The sequence below is a fragment of the Canis lupus genome, chromosome 14 (assembly GCF_011100685.1).
Source record: "Canis lupus familiaris isolate Mischka breed German Shepherd chromosome 14, alternate assembly UU_Cfam_GSD_1.0, whole genome shotgun sequence".
In the NCBI taxonomy this organism is placed as follows: Eukaryota; Metazoa; Chordata; class Mammalia; order Carnivora; family Canidae; genus Canis; species Canis lupus.
The window spans coordinates 223,018-243,664 of NC_049235.1; the positions used below are offsets into that span (position 1 = coordinate 223,018).

General features: G+C 58.6%; 1 protein-coding gene and 2 long non-coding RNA genes across 3 annotated transcripts; 1 reads left to right on the forward strand and 2 right to left on the reverse strand.

Moving 5' to 3' along the window:
* Positions 1–106: 106 nt before the first annotated feature.
* On the forward strand, positions 107–8,974 carry LOC102152126. The gene is made up of 4 exons (XR_005369272.1): positions 107–254; positions 1,092–1,297; positions 7,069–7,208; positions 7,657–8,974. It is a non-coding gene; the product is annotated as an uncharacterized LOC102152126 (long non-coding RNA).
* Positions 8,116–12,885, reverse strand: LOC119867365. Its single transcript, XR_005369271.1, has 3 exons — positions 10,257–12,885; positions 9,733–10,141; positions 8,116–8,348 (listed from the first exon to the last, which is right to left on the reverse strand). It is a non-coding gene; the product is annotated as an uncharacterized LOC119867365 (long non-coding RNA).
* A 3,577-nt stretch (positions 12,886–16,462) lies between these two features.
* RNF187 (ring finger protein 187) lies at positions 16,463–20,150 on the reverse strand. Its single transcript, XM_038557522.1, has 5 exons — positions 20,107–20,150; positions 18,954–19,683; positions 17,518–17,610; positions 17,102–17,323; positions 16,463–16,762 (listed from the first exon to the last, which is right to left on the reverse strand). The coding sequence occupies exons 1-5, from the start codon at positions 20,148–20,150 to the stop codon at positions 16,760–16,762; spliced, it is 1,092 nt and encodes a 363-aa protein (XP_038413450.1). The 3' UTR covers positions 16,463–16,759.
* Positions 20,151–20,647: the final 497 nt, after the last annotated feature.

Sequence of the window (20,647 nt, forward strand, 5' to 3'; positions counted from 1 at the left end):
TGAGAAAGAAAACAAACTAAGGACGAGCCAGTAAGTGGACTCAGGGATCAAACACCATGACATGTTTTGCAGGGCGGTAAGTCAACAAAGTCAACTCACTTGGTTGATGAATAATTGATGGGCTAGCAAACAAAAGTCACAAGGACTGGAACTCATCACAGAACTCAGGATACAGACCTCAAAGGAATTCCAGGTAGGAGGTAACATAGCCCGGGCTCTTCCTGACTCCATCGCAAACAAGCTTCTTCCTCCAGGTAATACTTACAGGTTCTACAAACCAGAAGTGCATCCAGTGGCATCAGGCCTGGGGTTCACTGATCCATCAAAGCAAAGGTGCTGGTCATCCAACTGCCTGCCACTGTGGGGGCGGGGGGTCCAACGCTGGCTCTGGCTGCATCCATCCCTAACCAGGAGTACAGGAGAGAAGGGAGTAAGCATGCCATGTGTCTCTACTGCAACAATTTGCCATCTCTCCTGCCTGAAAACCTGGTGGGGTCCTCATTTTTTTTAAAGATTTTATTTATTTATTCATGAGAGACACAGAGAGAGAGAGAGGGGCAGAGACATAGGCAGAGGGAGAAGCAGGCTCCATGCAGGGAGCCTGATGTGGGACTTGATCCCAGGACTCCAGGATCACGCCCTGGGCCAAAGGCAGACACTCAACTGCTGAGCCACCCAGGGATCCGGGAGTCATTTGTGAAGGGCTCCTCTTAGGTTAGGAGCACCATCCCTCAGTGGCGCATGGCTGCAGGAGGCCAGGCCTGCTTGCGGGCCGAGCCCCACTCTGGGTGAGAAGCTAAGAAGACCTCAGAAGGCTCCGGGAACCGGCAGTGTGCCTTGGCAAGGGTCCATACAGTGGGTTCTGCAGACATCCCTTGGCCTCTGGGAACGAAGGTGTGGGGAGGGTGTGGCTCACACCAGGGAGAGACAGAGCTGCAGGGCCCCCTTTTGTCTGGACAGTGGGATTCCAGTGCACTCCCATCACTTAAGAAGCATATACTTGGACATGCGCCCAGGCCCTTCTCTATTCCGGGAACAGCCTTCCTTTACCCCTCCTGTTATCAATAGGTAGCTATTTTTACTCTCCACAGGGACCTTTCCCCACATTCCTGCAGACAGGAAAAAGCCAACAGCCTCTTCTGGACACAGAGAGGTGCACAGGCCCCTGGAGACCGCGTCGTGGGACTTAATTGCTTGTCCCCGGCCTGCTGCCAGGCGACCTCACAGTCCACCCCATCTCCTTCCCCCCACTGCGGGGAGACTAGCAGGAGGCAGATGAGGATTCTCCCGCCCCAAGGTATGCGGGGGGGGGGGGGGGGGGGGGGGGGGGGGGGGGGGAAGCCCGCAAGCACTGTGGCCCAAGAGCACTAGGTCCTCCCTGGCTTGGGCCCCTGCTCCATCTGGCTCACGCACGCCCTGTGCAGGATCAGCGAGCACTGGAGGGTCTTGTGGGTGCTTTATCTGCTTTGAAGTTGCCTCCCTGAGCCATGCATGCAGGGTTTTCCTGCTCAATGAGTTAGCACACCTCATTTGCACGGTTGCTCCTCTCTGTAGGCAGGAAATCTAAAACCACCTTCTGCTTCCCAGTTATTTAGAGCAGAGCCCTGGAACAAACACGTGAAGTGATACTATATCATTGTTTCTAGCTTCCTACAATGTCTTGATTTCTCAAACACATACTGTGGCCATCTGTCCTGCTTTCCTGTGACTGTGGGTGTACTCATAATGTAAATCATACACACGCAGCAGTAAGGTTGAAGGTCATGTGAAATGATACTGAGTTTCTTGAGAATGCATGGCCCTGGTAACTTGCGAAGATTAAAAACAACATTTTTAGGCAAATTGAACGTGAGTCCATGGAGATGGGATCGGCACGCCACACGTGTGTGTGCATGTGAGTGACAGGGTGGCCTCTGAGGCCATCAGCCCAGTAAGCCTGGGACAGTTTCTTCAGGCAGGAGCCACTGAGCAGACAGGTGCAGGCCAGCAAGTCACTGCCGCCAATTCTCCTTGGGCTCCCAACCAAGGTCCAAAAGACAGCTTTTGTCCCGCTCATGCTTTGGAAATAATTCTGTCCTCCCTGGCACGGCCACCCAGGACTCATCAGCAGCGTGACAGAAAGTTAGCTCATCCACTGCGATGTACATCTAATATATAGCGTAGGCTGTCTTTTCATCCTTAGCTGGCGAGTGGAGTGATTTCACAGTTTTGTAGTGGAATCCTGCCTGTCATTTCCTCTCCAGCCCTTGCTAACAATGTGAAGTGTGGGACTTCCTGCCCATGCATTACGATGCTCCCTGCCCCCCAGAAGCCTGCCCTAAAGCCACACCCTGCAAAGTCATACTGGACCCTCACAAAGCAGCTTCCCCTACAACAGCTCAGAAAGGATGCTAGCACTGTCCCCACTTTTCCAAGACCGAGAAGTGTGCTGGAAAGGAGCTGGGGGGCAGTGGGCTGTGGGCATGGAGACCCCCCCAATCTCAGAGGCCTATTTCCCACGGTATGTGTGGCCAAAGGGATGAAGCTGGGTGTCCTCCTAAACAGGCTCCATTAAACAGGAGTCCTGAGCCCACCCTAAGTATATGACTTCCTGGACCTTGACATCCACATCGGTAAAGGAGATGGATCTCGCACACTTCAATTACGACTATGACGTTTTTGTGCTGCGTACATGAAGCCTCGTCAGCATGGCAGGCACCAGGGACAGAGCAGCAAACAGAACAGGACAAAAAATAAAATCCTTGAAGCCCAACCCCCTATTCTATAAGTGGGAATTTTCACCATTGAGTTTGTTCATAAGTAAGGTGTTCTCTGGTGGTAACTGCTATGAAAATACCGTAGAAGGGGGAGGGGCTGATTTTCAGCGGGGAGGTCAGTGGAAGCCTTGCTGGCAGCAGCTGGGCACACACCTGCCAGAGGTGACCCCAAAATCTGCCAGGCGGAGTAGAGCATAAGAGAGCCTCGAGAGAGCTTGAAATCCCACAGGATCTCCCGCAGGGCCGGAAGGGGCTCCCTGAGGTGCCGCAGGTTCTGACCAAGGCTCGCATGTTCCCACTGCTTTGTCAGCTAATCAACTATAATGACACTTCCTGAATCCTGCAGCCTCAGCGCACCTTCTCCCCACTTCTGGCACATGGGGCAGGCTGTGCGCCTGAGGAACCAAATGTCCCTTCCTCGCCCTGACCCTCAGACCCCAAGGGCCCCTCCGTGGGGCTGTGTCTTCTGCCCAGAGGAGGCTGAGCACCTGTATCCCATGTCCTGAGTCTTCAGGCCAGCTCAGTGCTGGCCCATCCTCCACATCCTCCCTGACGTCCCTTGGGAGGTCCAAGGACGACAGCAAGGATGATACCCACTGGGTCTGTGGGAGGCAGGGGCAGGGGAGGGGTCTGTGCACAAGTAGGTCTCCTGAAGGCCCCCTGAGGGGGGGGTGACGCTCAGGATGACAGGATGGAGTGGGCTGGATGGCCGGCTCTGTGTCCCACCATGCCGTGCACCCCTAAACAAATGGTGGACCTGGGGACCCCCTAGGAGGCTGGCCTGCCATCACTGCCATGCAAGGTTGGGTGTGGCCCACCGTCCGAGCAAGTGTGGCAGAGTATGGTACACTGGGGCACACAGGAGACGATCCTGGAAAAGACTTAGGCACCTCTGTCCATGGAGCAGCACCAGCCCCTGCAAGGACAGGCTGGGGCCTCCACCTCGTTTCTGGGCTCCTGGTCCAGACATGGTCTGTTGTGACATGTCCCTCGGATTCTAGGTCTTAGCTCTTCCCATTCTTTCTAAATGTACTTGTTTGTTTCCTTCCAATGGGTAGACAATAGAACCTCGCAACGATGGAAGTCTGGGCACAGCCCTTGCCTTAGTCGTCTTCCATCCTCTTCCCAGCTTTCCGACAACTGAGGCCTTATAACCTCCTTGACTCCTTGTGATAGCTAATTTCATGTGTCGGCTTGGCCACAACACAGTGCCCAGAAATTAAGCCCAACCCCAGTCTAGATATCACTGCTGAGATTTGTTATGTTGTTGGGGTTTTTTAGACTAATGTCTAAATCACTAGACTCTGAGTAAAGCAGATTACCCTCCATAACGGGGGTGGGCCTCACCCAGTCAGTCGAAGGCTACAGGAGCAAAGACTGAGGTTCCTGAGAAAGAGGGAATTCGGCCTCAGATACTCTTTGGACTCAAGTCCCAACATCAGCTCTTCCTGGGGCTTCATCCCATTAGTTTGTGCTGAATTCAGACTTAACCAGTCCCACAACTGAATGAGCCAGTCCCTCAAGATACAATTAATCTCTCTCCATATATTTCTATATTTAGTAACACACACATCCTACTGGCTCTGTTTCTTGGGAGGACCCCTAAGAGCAACACACTCTTAGAGGCAACATACATATCCCAAGGCTAGATTGAGGATCAGCGTGTTAGTGCTACCATCTCGGGGGACCCTAGACAATGCTCCGCTCGGCCCTAGTGGTCCCACATGACCTGGGACAGCATAGACCTGCTGGGAAAGGCTGGGATGGGATACTTGCCTCTGTGTGTGCCCAGGGCTCTGCTTCCAAGTTCCACAAGGCCTGGTGAGCCCTTGGCATAGGGACATGCCAACAACATCCCAGGATTTTGTGCAAAGTTCCGGGCTTATCCTGGAGGTCACAGCAGACTAGGTTTTCTGTCAGTGGCATCCCTACAGGGACCTTCCGTCTTCCTCTCTGCCCTGCTGTGAAGCAGTATGGAGTGAGCACTGGCCTGTGCCCCACATCCTGGGCAGCTGACCTGTGCAGCCCCTAGGTGGCCAGAGCATGTGAGGGAGCTCCTGGCCCCCTGGGAATGCCCTGGCAATAGCAGCAGCCTGCACTCTAAGCAGGCCACTCTGGGTGGGCTCCAGGGTGATGGCTGGTCACCAGGAGGGTGAAGCTGGACCAGAAGCCTGGAACTTCCAGTCCCACGTCCACCCCAGGGGCAGGTTCCTCATCCTTTGTGCCTCTTTGATAAAGCTCCCACGGGAATCCCAGGAGCAGGGCATTTGGAGAGCTTCTGGGTTCACACCTCCCAGTGCAGGGAGGGAGGAGCACCCCGAGTCCACAGGGAAGGATGCTCTCATGCTCTGGGCCTCCCAGACCTGGCCCGCATGCTTGTCCACATGACTGCTCATGAGTGTCCTGCATCACGTCCTTCATTGTGCAAGAAACTGGTATGCACCCATGACTGTGTCCCTGGAATCCATGAGCTGCTCCAGCACGTGATGGAATCCGGGGTGGGGGCCATGGGGACCGCCAACCTGCAGTCAACTCAGGCAGTAGTTTTGGGTCCCCAGAGGAACTGCTCCCTGTGCAATTGGCATCTGAATTGGAGGTGGTCCCTTTTGAGCTGTGAGAGTGATGCCTACTCCAGCTCCGCTCAAAACAGAGTGACCTGGAAGACACCAATCTGGTGTCCCAGGGCCTTGCCTGGAGGGGGGTCACAAGCAACCAGTTTCAGAGTACTGAGTGGGGGCACATAGGGCTGGTATCGCAGCAAGAAGGGTGAGAAACATGAGGCAGGTGTCAGAGTGGGTCACATGGGGCCGATGTTGGAGTGCTAAGGGTGGGTCACAGGGGGCAGGTGTCAGAGTGTTGAGGGTGGCTCCTACGGGGCCACATAGGGCTGGTGGGGGCACATAGGGCTGGTATCGCAGCAAGAAGGGTGAGAAGCATGAGGCAGGTGTCAGAGTGGGTCACAGGGGTCAGGTGTCAGAGTGCTGAGGGTGGGTCACAGGGGGCAGGTGTCAGAGTGCTGAGGGTGGGTCACAGGGGGCAGGTGTCAGAGTGCTGAGGGTGGCTTCTACGGGGCAGGTGTCGCAATGCTGAGGGTGGGTCACACGGGGCAGGTGTCGCAATGTTGAGCGTGGGCCACAGGGGTCAGGTGGCAGAGTGCTGAGCGTGGGTCACAGGGGTCAGGTGGCAGAGTCCTGAGCGTGGCTGCCGGGGGAAGTGAAGCCGACACCTAGCACCTGCCTCTTGTGGGTGCTTTCCGCCTGGTGCTCTGACCCGTCCTGCACCCCATCCCTGGGCTCACCCTCCTGTGACCTCCATGTCAGGCGACCTTGCTCTCCTCCTGCCAGTCCCCTATGCCAGCCACAGCTGCCCGCTTGGCTCCGTGAGCAGCACTAGTGGATCGGTTGAAAGGATCCAACATGCATGGGCGCGTGAGTTCAGGAGTACACTCGCACCTGTGTACATAAACATGTAGGACAGAATGTCTGTAGTTCCAAACACCTACGTGTTGAAACCTAACTGCCATGGGATTGTGGTGGCTCTGGAGGAGACAGGGTCCTGATGGTGGAGCCCTGTGATGGGGTCAGTGTCCTCGGGGACCCTCAGAGCTCCACCCACATTACCACCCTGTGCGCCGCTCTGAGAATATGCTGGGGCAGGTCCCCCAAACCTTGTGTCGGCCACACCTTGGTCATGGACACTGGCCTCCTGAACTTGGAGGAACATGTGCTGTGTTCACGCCCTGAGTCCGTCATGGTGTCCCACGCAGGCTGACACATGCATGTGCCTCCACAGACTCATGTGCATCTGGATTCCAGGTCTTACACATGGTACACTGTGCGCCCCTCCTGCTGTGGCCCCTCCAGACCAGCGGACTGGTCCCATAGAGGCAGGACACAGAGCCTGGCCCCCGGCGGGTCCTTACACACTCTGAGGGCCTCCTAGGGTGTGGGATGTTGGGTGCAAGGAGCTGCCCCCATGCACATGCTGCTCCCTCTCCCTTCCACAAGGCCAGGGCAGACATCCTCATCCTAGGGCCAGGAGCAAGGACCAACTGGCAGGTCTGGTGGCTCTGCCTCAACCTGAATGACAATGCCAGCACAGGACACTTGGGGAAGGGACTGAGCCCAAGTCACGCCAGGATCTCGCCCGAGTAGGATGAAACCAGGATGTTGGCCACACTGGCACATGCTGACCGACTGCAGAGACCATGTCTCTGGCAGTGGTCCTGCTGTTGTCATCACTGGCTTTCAGGTGGGCCTGAGGGTGCCGTCTTGGCACGTTGGCATTGACAGAAAACCACTCCACCCTTAAGGAGAATACAGCTGAGCCTCTGAGATCAAACAGGAAGCTCCAGGTTTTCCGTGAACACACTGCGCTCACTAGCGACTCAGCTCCTCGGAATGTCTCCTCCTCTGGGAACAGGGCTTCCTCTGACTGGTCCCTGAAGGAGAGGTGAGGCCCCATCCACGCAAATGCTACTGACTGATAACATTCCCACTTGGGACGTCCTCTGCAGGACACCGGTCTGCAGATTTTAAGGACCCAGGCTTTGGGGCAGCTGTAGGGCCTGATAGAGGGTTTGGCATCAGGGGGTTCCTGGAAGCCATGGAGCATGCAGTTCTCAGGGAGATTATACACAGCAGGGTGGATGGGGTGGGGGCCATGCCGTCAGCGTGTGGGGCTTGGAAATGTGCAGGCCTCCTGAGAAGGCTTCAGGGTGCTGAGCCCAGGTGGGGCACGGGGCCCATGCACCAGGACCCCTCTGTGGCTGGGCCGCAGCCTCCTGCCTCCCGGGCCCACATGCGGTGACATGCAGAGGGCTCTTTCCACCCCCAGACACGGGGAGCCTTGGATTCTTCACAGCACACGAGGCACTTGGTGATTCCCACTCCCCTTCCAGGGCAGGTCTGTGAGGTCCAGCACCCATCCACCCTAGCAGCTGTGCACCAACCCCAGGAGACCACGTGGTGCAAAGTCTGAAACACAGGAGCAGCTGGACATCCTAAAGCCAGGGTGCAGAACTGGATGTGTCCCCACAGGATGCACAGCTGCAGCGCTAACCCTCAGCAGCATGGCTCAGGATGTGGGGCCTTCAGGAGGACATGAGGGGTGGATGAGGTCATGGGATGGGGTCCCTATGCAGGATTGGTATCCTTATGAAGAGGGGCATGGACCAGAGAGCCCACTCTCCTTTCTTCTCTCCCACGCTCCAACAAAAAAGACATCCTGTGAGCGCTCGCCCAGGTGACGGTCGCCTGCAAGCCAAGACAGGGGCCACAGAGGGAGACCTATTTACATCCAGAAATTAGCTTAATATTCAATAGAGACCTACTTTCAGCCTTAGAGAAAGGTGTGACAGTTCTAATTCCAGGTCACCGTGTTCCTAAACCTTTTCTACATGCTTCCCCCTTTATTTCAAATAGTACACAAATGTCCTCAGGACACAAGCCATCTTTCCTTCTTGTGCGACACATCATTGTGTATTTCCTAAAATACTTCCTTCAGGGTTGTTGAGAGATACATCACCGTGTCAGTTGAAGACCCAGGGCATGACGGCTTCATTTACACATGTTCAGCCACAGATACCTGCTCCTATAGATGCAGTAGAAAGAGTAATAATAAGGGAAAGATGTCTCTCTTCGTGACTGGACCTCTTGGGAGCTAACTTGCCTGAATCTTCCCACATAGGTGTCAGCCACAGTCACCACAGGGCACATCACACCTTCGTCCCAACCCGGCCCCCGACCCCACCCCTGGGAACCACAAGTCTGATCTCTTTCTCTCTGAGTTGGAGTCTTTTTCTTCCTTTTCTGTCACATCCCACACATAAGTGAGATCATATGGCATTTGTCTTTGCATAACTTACCTCACTTAGTGTAATGCACTCGAGGTCTCCCTGTGGCTGAATACGATCCCATTGAGTGTGTGTGTTGTGTGTGTGTGTGTATGCACACCTCATTCTCCTTTATCTATTCTCCATCCACGGGCACCTGGGCTGTTTCCTCGTCTTGGCCATTATAAACAATGGTGCCAGGAACACGGGGGTGCAGATAGCCTTTCCTGTTATTGTTTTTGTTACCTTTGGATCTATTCCCCAAACTGCCATTGCTAGGTCATAGGGTAGCTCTATGTGTAACTCCTTGGGGACCCTCCACACTGTTTTCCACAGTACTGCACCAGCCTGCATTCCCACCAGCAGGTAAGAGTTTCCCTTTTCTCCACATCCTCACCAACACCTGTCATTTCCCAACGTGTTAATTTTAGCCATCCTGACAGGTGTGATATGGCATCTCATTGTGGTTTTGATTTGTATTTCCCTGATGGTGAGGGATGTAGAGCATCTTCTCATGTGTCTGCTGGCCATCTGGATGTCTTCTGTTGAAAACATCTATTTGGGTCCTCTGCCCATTTTTTTAATTGGGTTACTGGTGGGGGGGAGGTTGTTTATGTGTTTGTTTCTGTTTCTGCTATTGAGTTGTATGACTTCTTTGTATGTTTTGGATATTCAATCCATTATCTGATACACGGTTTGCAAATATTTTTTTCCTATTCCATAGACTGTCTTTGAATTGTTTAAAAGTGAAGTGATTAACTTTATATGAGTTTCACCCCAATTAAGACACACACACGCGCACACACACACACACACACAACTATGGCAATCCCTTACTCTACAGTTCAATGTGGGGACATTTGCAGGATGGCCCCTGAGTCCCTGTTCCATCAACGTAGATGCCTTCAGGCTCCAATCTCACACATGTCCAGGTTCTCCATATGCTGTGACTGGGTGTCTGGGTTCCCCGTGAGGCATTTTGCCCTAGCAGGAGCTGTCATTCACAGCAATCTCCTGGCCTGTGCCTGCCCTGAGCCTTTCCAACCAACCCGTCTTCTTGGGAACCCGGCCCACCACAAAGAGGGACTCGGGATGCATCACTGGGCCTCTGTGTGTCTACAAAGTGCTTCCCCCCAGACTCACAGGGCATGAGGCGTTTGAAGACAGACACAGGCATCTGGGATTCTATACACATGTGTGGCAGGCAGGAGCTTCTTATCCCCTGGATCCAGACCAGATACCTTCCCAGAGAGTCTGGTCTCTGCCAAAATCTCCTGTGAGGATTCGATTCCATTTCTGATGGATGAGAGCCCATGGTCCCATGACCCTATCATGTAAGGCAATTATCAGTGGGATCCCTGAGGGTGACAAACACGTAGCACTGCTGAGGACTCAGCAACGCACCCACCATGGACAGACAGGCTTAGTTGTTGCACGTCACCCATTAGGCTCTGCTGCTCTGATGGGTCACGTAGCGCCTCCAAGCTCCAATAGCCTCTTCTTAAATGCATGAACACTTGCAGTGGTGTTCTGGCAGCAATGGACTATAGTTCTGGAAACACAGAATGCAACAAAAGCAGGACCAGTGGCAACTGGGAGAAAAAAAATGCAGACTAAAAAAAATGAAGAAATTGTTGCAAGAGAAAAGAAAGTCAGCTGAAACCTACCTACTCAAGGCAGTCTGGCTGCCTGCAGGTGAGACACACAGGTCAGCACAAACTTCTCAGGAAGTTTAGGGTCTGGGCATCTGCCTGCAAGGTGCAGAAGGCATAGCAGCAACCAGGACATAAGGCGCCCAGGAGCACCAGGCAGGAGCAAGGCCCCAGAACAATTTGGGTTCTTTTAAAACTGCTTTTTGGGGGCTGGCAAGTTGACCTGTGGACCTAGGTTTCTTATAGAACTGAGCCAACAGGCACCCATAGATTTCGCAGCCTCTGTCTCCATCCAGAACTGGCCAGTCCGTGGCCCATGTGACTAGAAGATTCTGGAAGAGCTCAGACTGTGTGTGACCCGGCCTGACGGTTGGCAGTCCAGAGGAAGGTCACCTGCAATTTCTGCATCCTGCTAAAACCAGGGGTGGCCCTTGGGCACCAAAATCTATCCTGGAAGCTCACACATTTTCGGGGTTGCATGGGCCGGCCTCCCGCCAGCCAGGGCGTGCGGACTGACGGCACAGGTGGTCTGGGCCCCTCGCCCTCGCCCCTCGGAGAGTAGAGTAGGTCTCACCGCTAGGACCATTTGTGCCAGAGCGTTCCAGGCCATGGCCACGTGGAAAGACCCGGACTCCACCCGCGCGGGGCTCTCCGCTGTGACGCTGACACCACCAGGCGAAAGCACAGGAAGTGGGTAACTGGAAGCACTCCTCCCGAGTCCCTGGCTGCGTCTCAAAATGAAACTGCCAGAGACAGTCACAGGACAAAAACCGACAAACACGTAACCTAAGTTTTACGGGACCGGCAAAGTTCCCAAGAAGAGGAAGCCCCGGAGGAGTCTTGCTGAAGAGGGGCGGCGGCCGGCCGTGGAGGACCAGGGTGGATTCCGTAGGGCTTGTACCGGGGGTGGGGGTAGGGGTGGGGTGGGGTCGGGAGCTCAGCGAGCCGCGGCCCCTGCTCCGAGACAAGAGGTCCGGGCCCAGGGCGGTTGTTAGCTCTTGCGCCAGCCCTGGCCCTCAGACTTTGGCTGCACAAAGGCAGGACAAGAGGGGATGAGGCCGGGAGACCTCTAGCAGCGGCACTGCCTGGATGTTGCGCAGGTCTCCGCCCCGCGCGCAGGCTGAGCATCCAGAGCGAAAAGCGAGCTGCAGGCTGGGCCCCTGGCGGCCGCGGAAGGCGGGCTGCAGGCTGGGCTCCCGGCCGTAGCGGAAGGACCAGGACACCCTCACCGGGCGCACGCCCCGCCTCCCTGCTCCCCGCGGCCGCACTAACGCGAGCCGGGCGCCGGCGGGAAAATATATATACCGGGAGCGCCCGCGGCATGCTGCGCTCACCAATGGGGCGCGGGCTCCGCGCAGTCCGGGAGCCCCATTGGCTGCTCCGCCCCGCAGCCCTTCCAATCAGACGAGACCTGGGCAGTCGCTTAATTTGCATACAGCCCCGGAGCCGCGTCCCTCCGGTGCTGAGGGAGCTCGGGCTGTGAGCTCGGGCTGTGCGGGCCAACCCGGAGCCTCCCGGAGGCCGCCGTCGGCGTGTCAGGCGAAGGGACGGTCCTGTCCTGCCCCGGTGGGGAGGCCGCCTTTCTGCTGGTCGCCGTGCCACGGACGCCTGGCGCCCAGCCCGGCCTCGGGAGCTAAGGGGTGGCACTCCGGAGCCTAGCCCTCAAAATAAAGTCCCTAAAACCAAGGGAAAAAAAGAAGTCTGTGCGCGAGGCAACCCGGAGAGGTTGTCTATGCAGAGGAAGACACCATCCCTGGCCACAGGACAAACTCCGGGGTTCGCGTTGGGACTGAGAATATTTCCAAGATCCCGCTGTCCCCCGTCTGTACCTGTAGCCAATGCGCCCCGTCCTCCGTGACCTTGTATTTAACTTTACCCTCCCACTTGCGCAGAAGTGCCCCATAGAAACTAGACTTTGAAGGTGGCCGCCGCATCCAACTAGTTGACCTACTCAGTTATCTGTTGTGCTGATGTTTTAACCGACATTTCTTCATTCTAAATGATTTCATACTTGTCAACTAGAGTGGTTCACTAGCATGTCCCTCTTCATAATGGACCGGAGTCCGAAAGTAAGGCGAAGGGGTGTGTGGGGCGGGGGGGAAACTTAGTCTTGGTCTCATTTAAATGAGGTCTTCAGCATTAAGAAATGAAGCGCCTCAACTTTGGTGAGCCCCAACACAGGGACCCTGGTGCCTACAGAGCTGCTTTTCTGCTTTCTTCTGCCCAAAAGAACCTCACTTTCTGTAGTCAGGTTTGTCTGGGGCCTTGCCTGAGAAAATGCTAGGCAGGCACTGCTGCAGGTCTTCGGATGCTCTTGGAATAGCCACTGGGCTGTGCCACACTGAGGACAGCCTGGGAAGGGAGGCCCAGGGCAGGGGGCTTTTGGACGCTGCAGCCACTGGGGGCCCCTGCCTGGCTAGAGTCTAAAGACGAGAAGAAGGAAAAAGAAAAGTCCTTCCAAAGTGGAAGTGCACAGCCTCCCAAGGAATGTCACAGTGGGGAGTCCAGAGGATGGTCCCCAGAAATCTGAATGGTGTGGAGCCAGAGCTCCAAGGAAGCTGCAGCACTGAGCCACCAGACTCGTTCACTGGAACCAGTATTCTTTGTTCATTTATGGAAGCCACCCACCTTCTCCAGGGACCAGGCTCCTTACACCCACCCACCCACCCACCCACCGACCCACCCACACGCACAGTGTGCCCATTACATGCCTAACTAGCCCCAGGTTACAGAAACCCCAGAGTGCCCTAAACTGCCCTGACCCCCACTGTCTTCCCTGGTGCACAGTTCTGAGCTAGGGACCCCCATTTCCCTTTCCTACTGCGTCCCCTTGGTTCCTTTTCTCCTGCTTCACTCTTATTCCTCTTGTCCTCATTCTGTCTGTCTGCCACCGACAACAGCTTCCAATGGTCTGTCTGGAGTGGTCATGCAACCACGAATTGTCGTGTGTGCATGCATTTGAAATCTAGGCAAACAGGGCTTGGTCTTATACGTCACTTTATTTTCGTGACTCACCACAGTGCCCTAAGCCACTCCTCTGTGTCACCAGGGCTGTGGACTACTCCATGGCCTCCATCCCCAGTGAGGGGCACTGGTGTCTGCCCTGCCCCCACCTGCCCCCCACCAGGACGGTGCATAGAACACCCACGCGTGCATTGCCCTGTGGCCTGGAGAGGACATCTTGGGAATGCAACACATGCTGGTGGGGTCACTGGGCCACCAATCGTTATGACTTAAATCCCAGGACATCTGGCAGCTGGTGCTACAGAACCCAGCAGCAGTGCAGGGGCCGGGGGTGGGGGTGGGGGTGGGGGGCGGCTCAGGGGCATTCTTTGGAAGCCTGAGGGAACCTCTCCAAGAGCTGGGTGGCTCCAGCCTGCCTGTCCAAGGCATGAAAGTGATGTGACCCTGCCCCACCATGGCTTGCACACCCACCATGGATGCATTGGGGGTGGGGTGAGCACACAGGTCTGCAGAGCTGGGCCCCAGCAATCCCAGTCCCTTGACCTGCCGCCTGCGAGGAGCTGTGCTTCCATCCACCATGGCATCCCCAGATTGGCCTCTCCAGGGACATCTCCACCAGCCTCGGGCAAGCACATCTGGTCAGGGCACCATGTGTGCACATATCAGCAGAACCAGCTCCACAGCCCAGCCTCCCACGCTGGCACCCAGTGGCACTTGGCCCCATCTGGCCCCACCCGTAACAGGGACCCTGGTCCCATCCAACCTCTCAACAAGGGTCAGTCCCAGTCCTGGGCACACCACCCCCCAAAACCATGCTGGCATCTGTGGCACATCAGAGTGGGGCTGAAGCACAGTGTCACAGAGGAGCACAGGGTCCATCAAGGAATTGCTGCTGGGAGGTGACCTCTGAACTGGAGCCCTGGGGTCCCAAGAGCCAGAAGCCACTCCAGGTGCTCTGCCCATGTGAGGTGGGGTGGGGCTTTCTTTGGTCCTCTGCTAGATCTCCTAAGGTCAGTGCAGAGTCTGCAGTGTGGACGCCATGGACCCCATCAGGGCTCTGCACCCCAAGGCCCCAGGGCTTTCCTGGTGGGCCATGCTCCACAGGTGGGGTCATGTGCCAACCCCAGGAAAGCAACACTGTCCCAACTCCATGCCTGGCACCCTTCCTGGACTCTGCCTCCTACCTCGCCCTTCAGCTCACGCTAACCCCTATCCTCCCCCAGATAAACCATCACGGTGAGCACAGCACCTTCCACAGGCTCTGGGAGCTACTTAGGGGTGGGGTCCTTGGCATGGGGTCCCCCCCGACCTCCCAGCTGACCTGACTCTTTAGTCCACAGCCCCTCACCACATCTTGACTCCCAGCCCCTGGGTTTCTCACTTGCGGCCTAAGGCTGGTGGAGGGTCAGATCACCGGCCCTACCCTAGCATCTGAGAACCACAAGGCGGGGGGGCATCTCTCCCTGTGCCACTGTGCTCCACCGTGTGACCACATAGCTCCTCCACTCCCTGTGAAAGGACCCTCCAGGTGATGCCCTGCTCCCCTGGACTGGGAACCCCGAAACAGGCCACAGGTCCCTGCCACCTGCACTGGGACAGTAACAGGAGGTGGAGGGAAAAGCAATAGGCCCTGAATGAAGGAGCCAGAGAGACCCCTGGTCTTGTTGCTCCTCCTCCAGGCAGAGCCCAGCCTGGTTTGCCACCATATCGTGCTCCTGCGCCCAGCTGGAACATGCAGCAGGCCGCATGCCCAGTCAGGCAGAAAGCCACAGGGAAGCACATGCACCTGCATCCTCAGGCAGAGCTTGCGCAGCCCACCACACGGCTCCTGTACGGTGCAGTTTGTGTGCAGGCTGGAAGGTGATGAAGCTAGCTGGCAGTGCTGGCCCCCAGAAGAGCAGTACTATTTCACGGGGACTAGGGGCCCGCGGCAGAGGGGCATGTGAGGGCCAGCTGGGAGCCTTCACCCCCAGTGCCCAGAGGAGCTACTGAGGGGACAGTGGGCCTGGCGGAGTCAAGGGCCATCTGCACTGGAATGTTCCTGGCCTGCTAGGCCCAGGCCAGGTGGCTACCTCTGGTGCCCGCCCTCCTCTCCCCGACCAGGGTCTAGAACAGGATCACCTCTAGCACTGCCCCTGTTCAGAGGAGTCAGGATTATTTATCAGGATTTCATGGCCATGGTCTTAGGCTCTGCCCACAGAGCACAGGCAGGCCTTCCAGCAGGTCTCCAAGCACAAACTGGGTGGGCAGCTGGACTAGACATAAGCAGGTCTCCCCCTGACGTCATAGCAGAGGCACGGGGCCCATCACGGGGGCCCCCTTTAGGCCCCAGCATGGACACAGGGCCTCCCTGGACACTGGCTGGGCTGTGGAGGAGACAGAAAGGAGGGGCGCCAGGCAAACTGGCTATAGCAAGCCCTCTTTACTGGGCTCCCTGACTGCAGACCAGTGCCGGGCATGCCACCCCCAACATCACAGAAACCAGACGGCCGCACAGGGACGGTGATGGGAGGCCTCCTCTGGAAATGCACCTGCTGACCCTAACTCCGAGCCATCGCGTAGGACACCCAGCCTCCACCGTCTTTAATGGCTCTGAGTCAACATTCCGGGATCCCTCGTCCCCACTGCCTCACTGTCACTTGCATGAATTTACATCGTGCTGCTCCCACAAGTCGTGTTCCCACTACATTCATCTACGGAAGGAAACTGAAGCAGAGGAGGCCAGGAGCAGAGGGAGATGAGACACCTTATCCAGGCCTGGGGGTGACCAGCGCCCTGAACGGTTCCTCTGCCCCAGGAAAAACACTCGGGTCAGCCAAGGACAGGCAGGTTGGCAGGGGTCGGGGAAAGGAGGGTGAGGTTGAGGCAGGTCCAGGTCACCCAGGGGCAGGTGGTGCAGAGAAATGAGCACAGCCATGTGGACACTGGGAGGCAGAGGGGTGACAGCTTCAAGGACACAGTGCCCCAGACACGGACCCCACAAAGTTCCTGAAGACAGAGCTGGCGCTAGAGGTATAGGCTCTGTGGGACCCATGCTGTTGGGGGCTCAAGCCAGAAGCAGGTCTGAGCCGCCTGCCTGCCCTCCCCACCCTGATGCCCTGAGCCTCTTTCCCTGCACATACACCTCATATGTACCCCTAGCAGGTCTGCACATCCAGTGGAACGGCCCCATGGTGGGTGGCTTTTCAATGGGGTGGACGACCCAGGCTGCCCAAGACACTGCCGGCCACGGAGACCCCAGGCCAATGAGACTCGGCGGCAGCGACAAGAGCTTTATGAAGAGTCATGATACACTGGGGTGAACGGTGCCCCGGCTATAGGTCTCTAGGGTCACATGTGTGGAGCCTGGGGAACATGAATGCCCAGAGGAAGAGGGAACAGGGATACTCTCTGGCACAACCCATGGTGGGCACCTGTGGTACACATCCTGCGTGTACACCTAGGAGCAGACCCTCGAAGGTGAAGGATGCTGTGGGTCCAGGAGGCAGCAATGGCGGGCCAGGCCACGGTGGGTGCAGCTTCTGGGGCCTGGAGCCAGCAGAGGGGGCAGGAGCTCACTGCAGGGGGAGGGGAAGGAGGGGGGAGGAGAGACCCAGGCCTTGAGGCGCCCCCAGCTTCTGGCATCTCCCCCAGGCTGGAGCCTCAGTGCAGCCACTCCACCCCTGGGAGCTGATTACTCAGCCGTTCCAGAATTGGAACAGCACCCCAGGGACCTGAAGACAAAAGGGCAGGGGCTGCCAGACCTGCCATAGACAAGGGGTGTTTACAGGCCAGAGTCCCAGAGTCAGTCCTCCCATCCAACCTTGAGCAGGAGCTGCCTGGCTGGTGGGAAGCCCTGTGCCCTAGTGAGTTGCCTCCTCGCCCTCCCTTGGGGTCTGCAGTAAGGGGGTGCCCACCTGGAGCAGCATGCTGAGGCCCAGGTTGCGGTGCCTATGCTCCAGCTCCGACACAGCCTGCAGCAGGGACCCAAAGCGCTCAGCCGGGTCTGAGTCCTCATCCTCCAAGGACCCCTCGTCTTTATCCGCCTCCTGCAGAAAACGCGCCTCTTCCTCGGCAAAGAAGGCCCGCAGCTTCTTGTAGTCGGTGAGGGCTTTCTTCCGGCGGTCCATCACATGTCCCTGCAGGGCAGGAAGCAGACGGCAGGGACACCTGTGCCCCGGGATCCACCCTGGGGCCTCCCGCCCCACTGCTACCCACCCCGGGGAGGGGGGTTTGCTGCAGTGTGCAGCACCCAGCCGCACCCCCACCGATCCGGGTCAGGGCCCACACCCACATCCCCTCCTTGGGTGCGCCCCAGGCCTACGCCACTTGCCTTCCACACGGCCGCAGCAGACTCGGCCTGGCCATGCAGGTCCCGTGCATCGTTCAGGTCTTTTCTCATGATCTCCACCGACCCCTTGTTCTCCTAAAAAGACACGCGGGTCGCTGGTGGACACACAGTCAGAAGGCCCAGGGTCCCCCAGCCAGTCTGGGGACAGGCTCAGTGTGTGATCTTGACCTGTCAGACTCCACAGAAAGGGGCTGCAGGTACCAGAGGGGGGTCTCTGCAGGCCCATTAAGCTCTCTGCAGAAAGAAGCCTGACAAATGCACCTGCTAGGAATACAATCAGGCAACTGGATATGAGACTATCCCGTGGGCTCCCTAGCGTTCCTGTCACCTAGGGTCCCCAGACCCTACACCTGTGGGTTCCCCCAGCAGGAGCATAGCCCAGCTCCAATCCACCCCCAGGGTGCTCAGGGGAGCCCAGGCTGTCTTTAATGACATAATGTGACCCCCCTTTAGGGGGTGTCCCCAGGCCCCCAGCTACAGCCAGACTCTTCCACTGTGGGTTTCTACCTAGGGTCAGGTGCCCCATGCACTGGTCGACTGCAACAGCCAAGCTTTCAGGATGGAGTGGGGAAGCATCTGGGTGAAGGGAGGGGGCACCTGGACCACAGCAGCTGCCAGCCCACGCTTGCCGCCCGGTCCAGCCCGCGGGGGTGGGGCTGCTGCGGGGTGACATCACACGTGGAGGCGGGGCCAACAGATGAACGCCCACCTCGGACGGGGGTAGTGGTAGAACCCTCCGAAAATGGAACAGGGGCTGCGTGTGCGAGGTGGAGGAGGAGAATGGTCCAGGGACGGGAGCGTGCACAGAACGCCCTTCAGGGGTGCGGGATAAGGCGAGGGGGCGATGTCCGGGGATGGGCGAGGGGGAACAAAGCACGTCCTGGGGGAAGGGACCCTGGTTGGAGAGAGGACCCGGCACCTTCCGACCGGGCGGGGCGGGGCGGGGCTTGGACGGAGGATCGGACACCATTCTGAAGATTGAGAGGGGAGACAGGATACCGTCCCTCCGGGAGAGGGGCCTGGGTTCCGGATGGGGAGACAGGGAACCCTGGGGGCGGGTGGCAGGATGCCATCTGGAGACAGGGACCCAGGTTCGGAATGGGGGAAGGGAAGCCAGCGGAGGGTGGGGACTGGGAGGCAGGGCAGGGGACAGGGAGCAGAGCAGTCTGGGGCGCGGACCCGGGTTGGAGAGCGGGGACAGGACAACATCTAAGGGTGAGGGGTGAACGGCTGGGGAGGAGGGGCCGGGCGCCATCCGAGGATGCCGGGGGTCAGAGCACCGGGCGGGGGGCGGGGGGCGCGGGGCAGGGGCCGGGGTGGGGAGGGGGTGCGGGCCACCGTCTGAGGGCGGAGGAGAGGGAAACGGGGCCCCGTCCGGGGCCCTGTCCGGGGCGGCGGCCGGTCCCGCCCGCGCGCACCTTGCCGCGCAGCGCCTTCCTCCAGCGCGGCTCCCACTCGGGCGGCTCGGGCCCCGCGGCCATGCGGCAGGCGGCGCACAGCGGGCCCCCGTCGGCGCGGCACAGCAGCTGCAGGGCCGCCTCGGAGGCCGGGCCGTCGCGCGCGGGCGCCGCGGCCGCCTCCTCGAGCGCCAGCAGCCGGCGGCTGAGGGGCGGGCGGCCGGGCTCCACCGCGCGCTGCCAGCAGTCGTCGGCGCACTCGGGGCACGGGAAGGGCCCGTCCTCCTCGGCCCAAAAGCGCACCACGCACGCCCGGCAGAAGCGGTGGCCGCAGTCGGCGCGCACCGGCTCTCGGGGCGCGCGCTGGCACAGGGCGCAGGCGGCCTCGGCTGGGCCCGCGGGGAGCGCCAGGGCGGCGGCGGCGGGGGCCCTGCGGGCGGGCGCGGCCGGCGGAGAGGCGGCGGGCACGGACCGAGAAGGGCGCTGGGGAGCGCGGCCGCAGGGCACGGCGCGGCGCAGGCCGGGACGCGGACGGCGGCGGGGACGCGCGGGCGGTGACGGAGGGGCGCCGCACGCAGGGTCCTGGCAGCGGTGTGCCTGACGCTCGCGGAGCCCGGCCGGCCGCGCCTCCGCACGAGGTCCTGGCAGGGGTGCGCGCCGCGCTCCGGGGTCCTGGCAGCGGTGCTCCCGCCTCCCGCCTCCCGCCTCCCGCGGGTCGCTCTCCAGTCCGCGGGCCGGCCCGCCTGCCCGCCTTCTCACGGGCCGAAATCTTCCCAGGGTTATCGCTTAGCCCGGAAATGACACCTGGACGAGAGGGAAGCCGTTTTATTTTTATTTAAGACTTTATGTATTTATTCATGAGAGACACGGCGGGAGGGGGAGGGGAGAGCGAGAGAGAGAGGCAGAGGGAGAAGCAGGCTCCACGCAGGGAGCCCGACGTGGGACCCGATCGGCCGTGGGCCAAAGGCAGGCGCTAAACCGCTGAGCCAGCCGGGCTGCCCCTATTTTTTTTTACGAAGATTTCATTATAAAAGTGTTTTTGTAAGCTGCTAGGACCTGAGCTGCGAGCTCCCCGCCCACGCTGGGCTGGGGCTGGGGCTGGGGCTGGGGCTGGGGCTGGGGCTGGGCTGGGGCCGGGCTGAAAACGGCTGACGTGGGACCCCCGCGTGTGCACCGGTTCTGCACGCGCCGCCCCGCCTGGGCCCGCTCCCGGTGCATCCCCTCGACGCGTGGGCCCTCTCCCGGCGCATCCTCTCTGCATGCGGTTCCCCGAGTGTTCCCTCTCCTGCTGCATCCGCTCTGCACGCGCCTCCTCGCGTGAACCGCCCCGCACGGGACCGGTCCTGTCCCCGGGCATAACAGGCCTCCAGCCCACTGTCCCGCGCGTCCCTAGCGGAGGAATCCGGAGGCAGGGAATGAGTATGTCCCATGAGACCCAAAGCTCCAGGATCCCAGACATTTGTTAGCATTTCTTTAGGGGGAAAAATTTGGAGAGAGGAGCAATCTGGTTGGTTGTATTGTGCCCAAGGTTGCGAATCCGAGAAACCACCAAGGAGCCGACACCGATGCAAACACATGAGGGTTTATTAACAAGCTCGAGCTTGGGTCCAAGTACACCCGACACAGCGGAGCAGGGACTTGGACCCCGAGGTGGGCTCCAACTGGGTTTTTATGGGCTGGTCTAGGAGGAAGGTGGGATTTTTCAGTAATGGTGG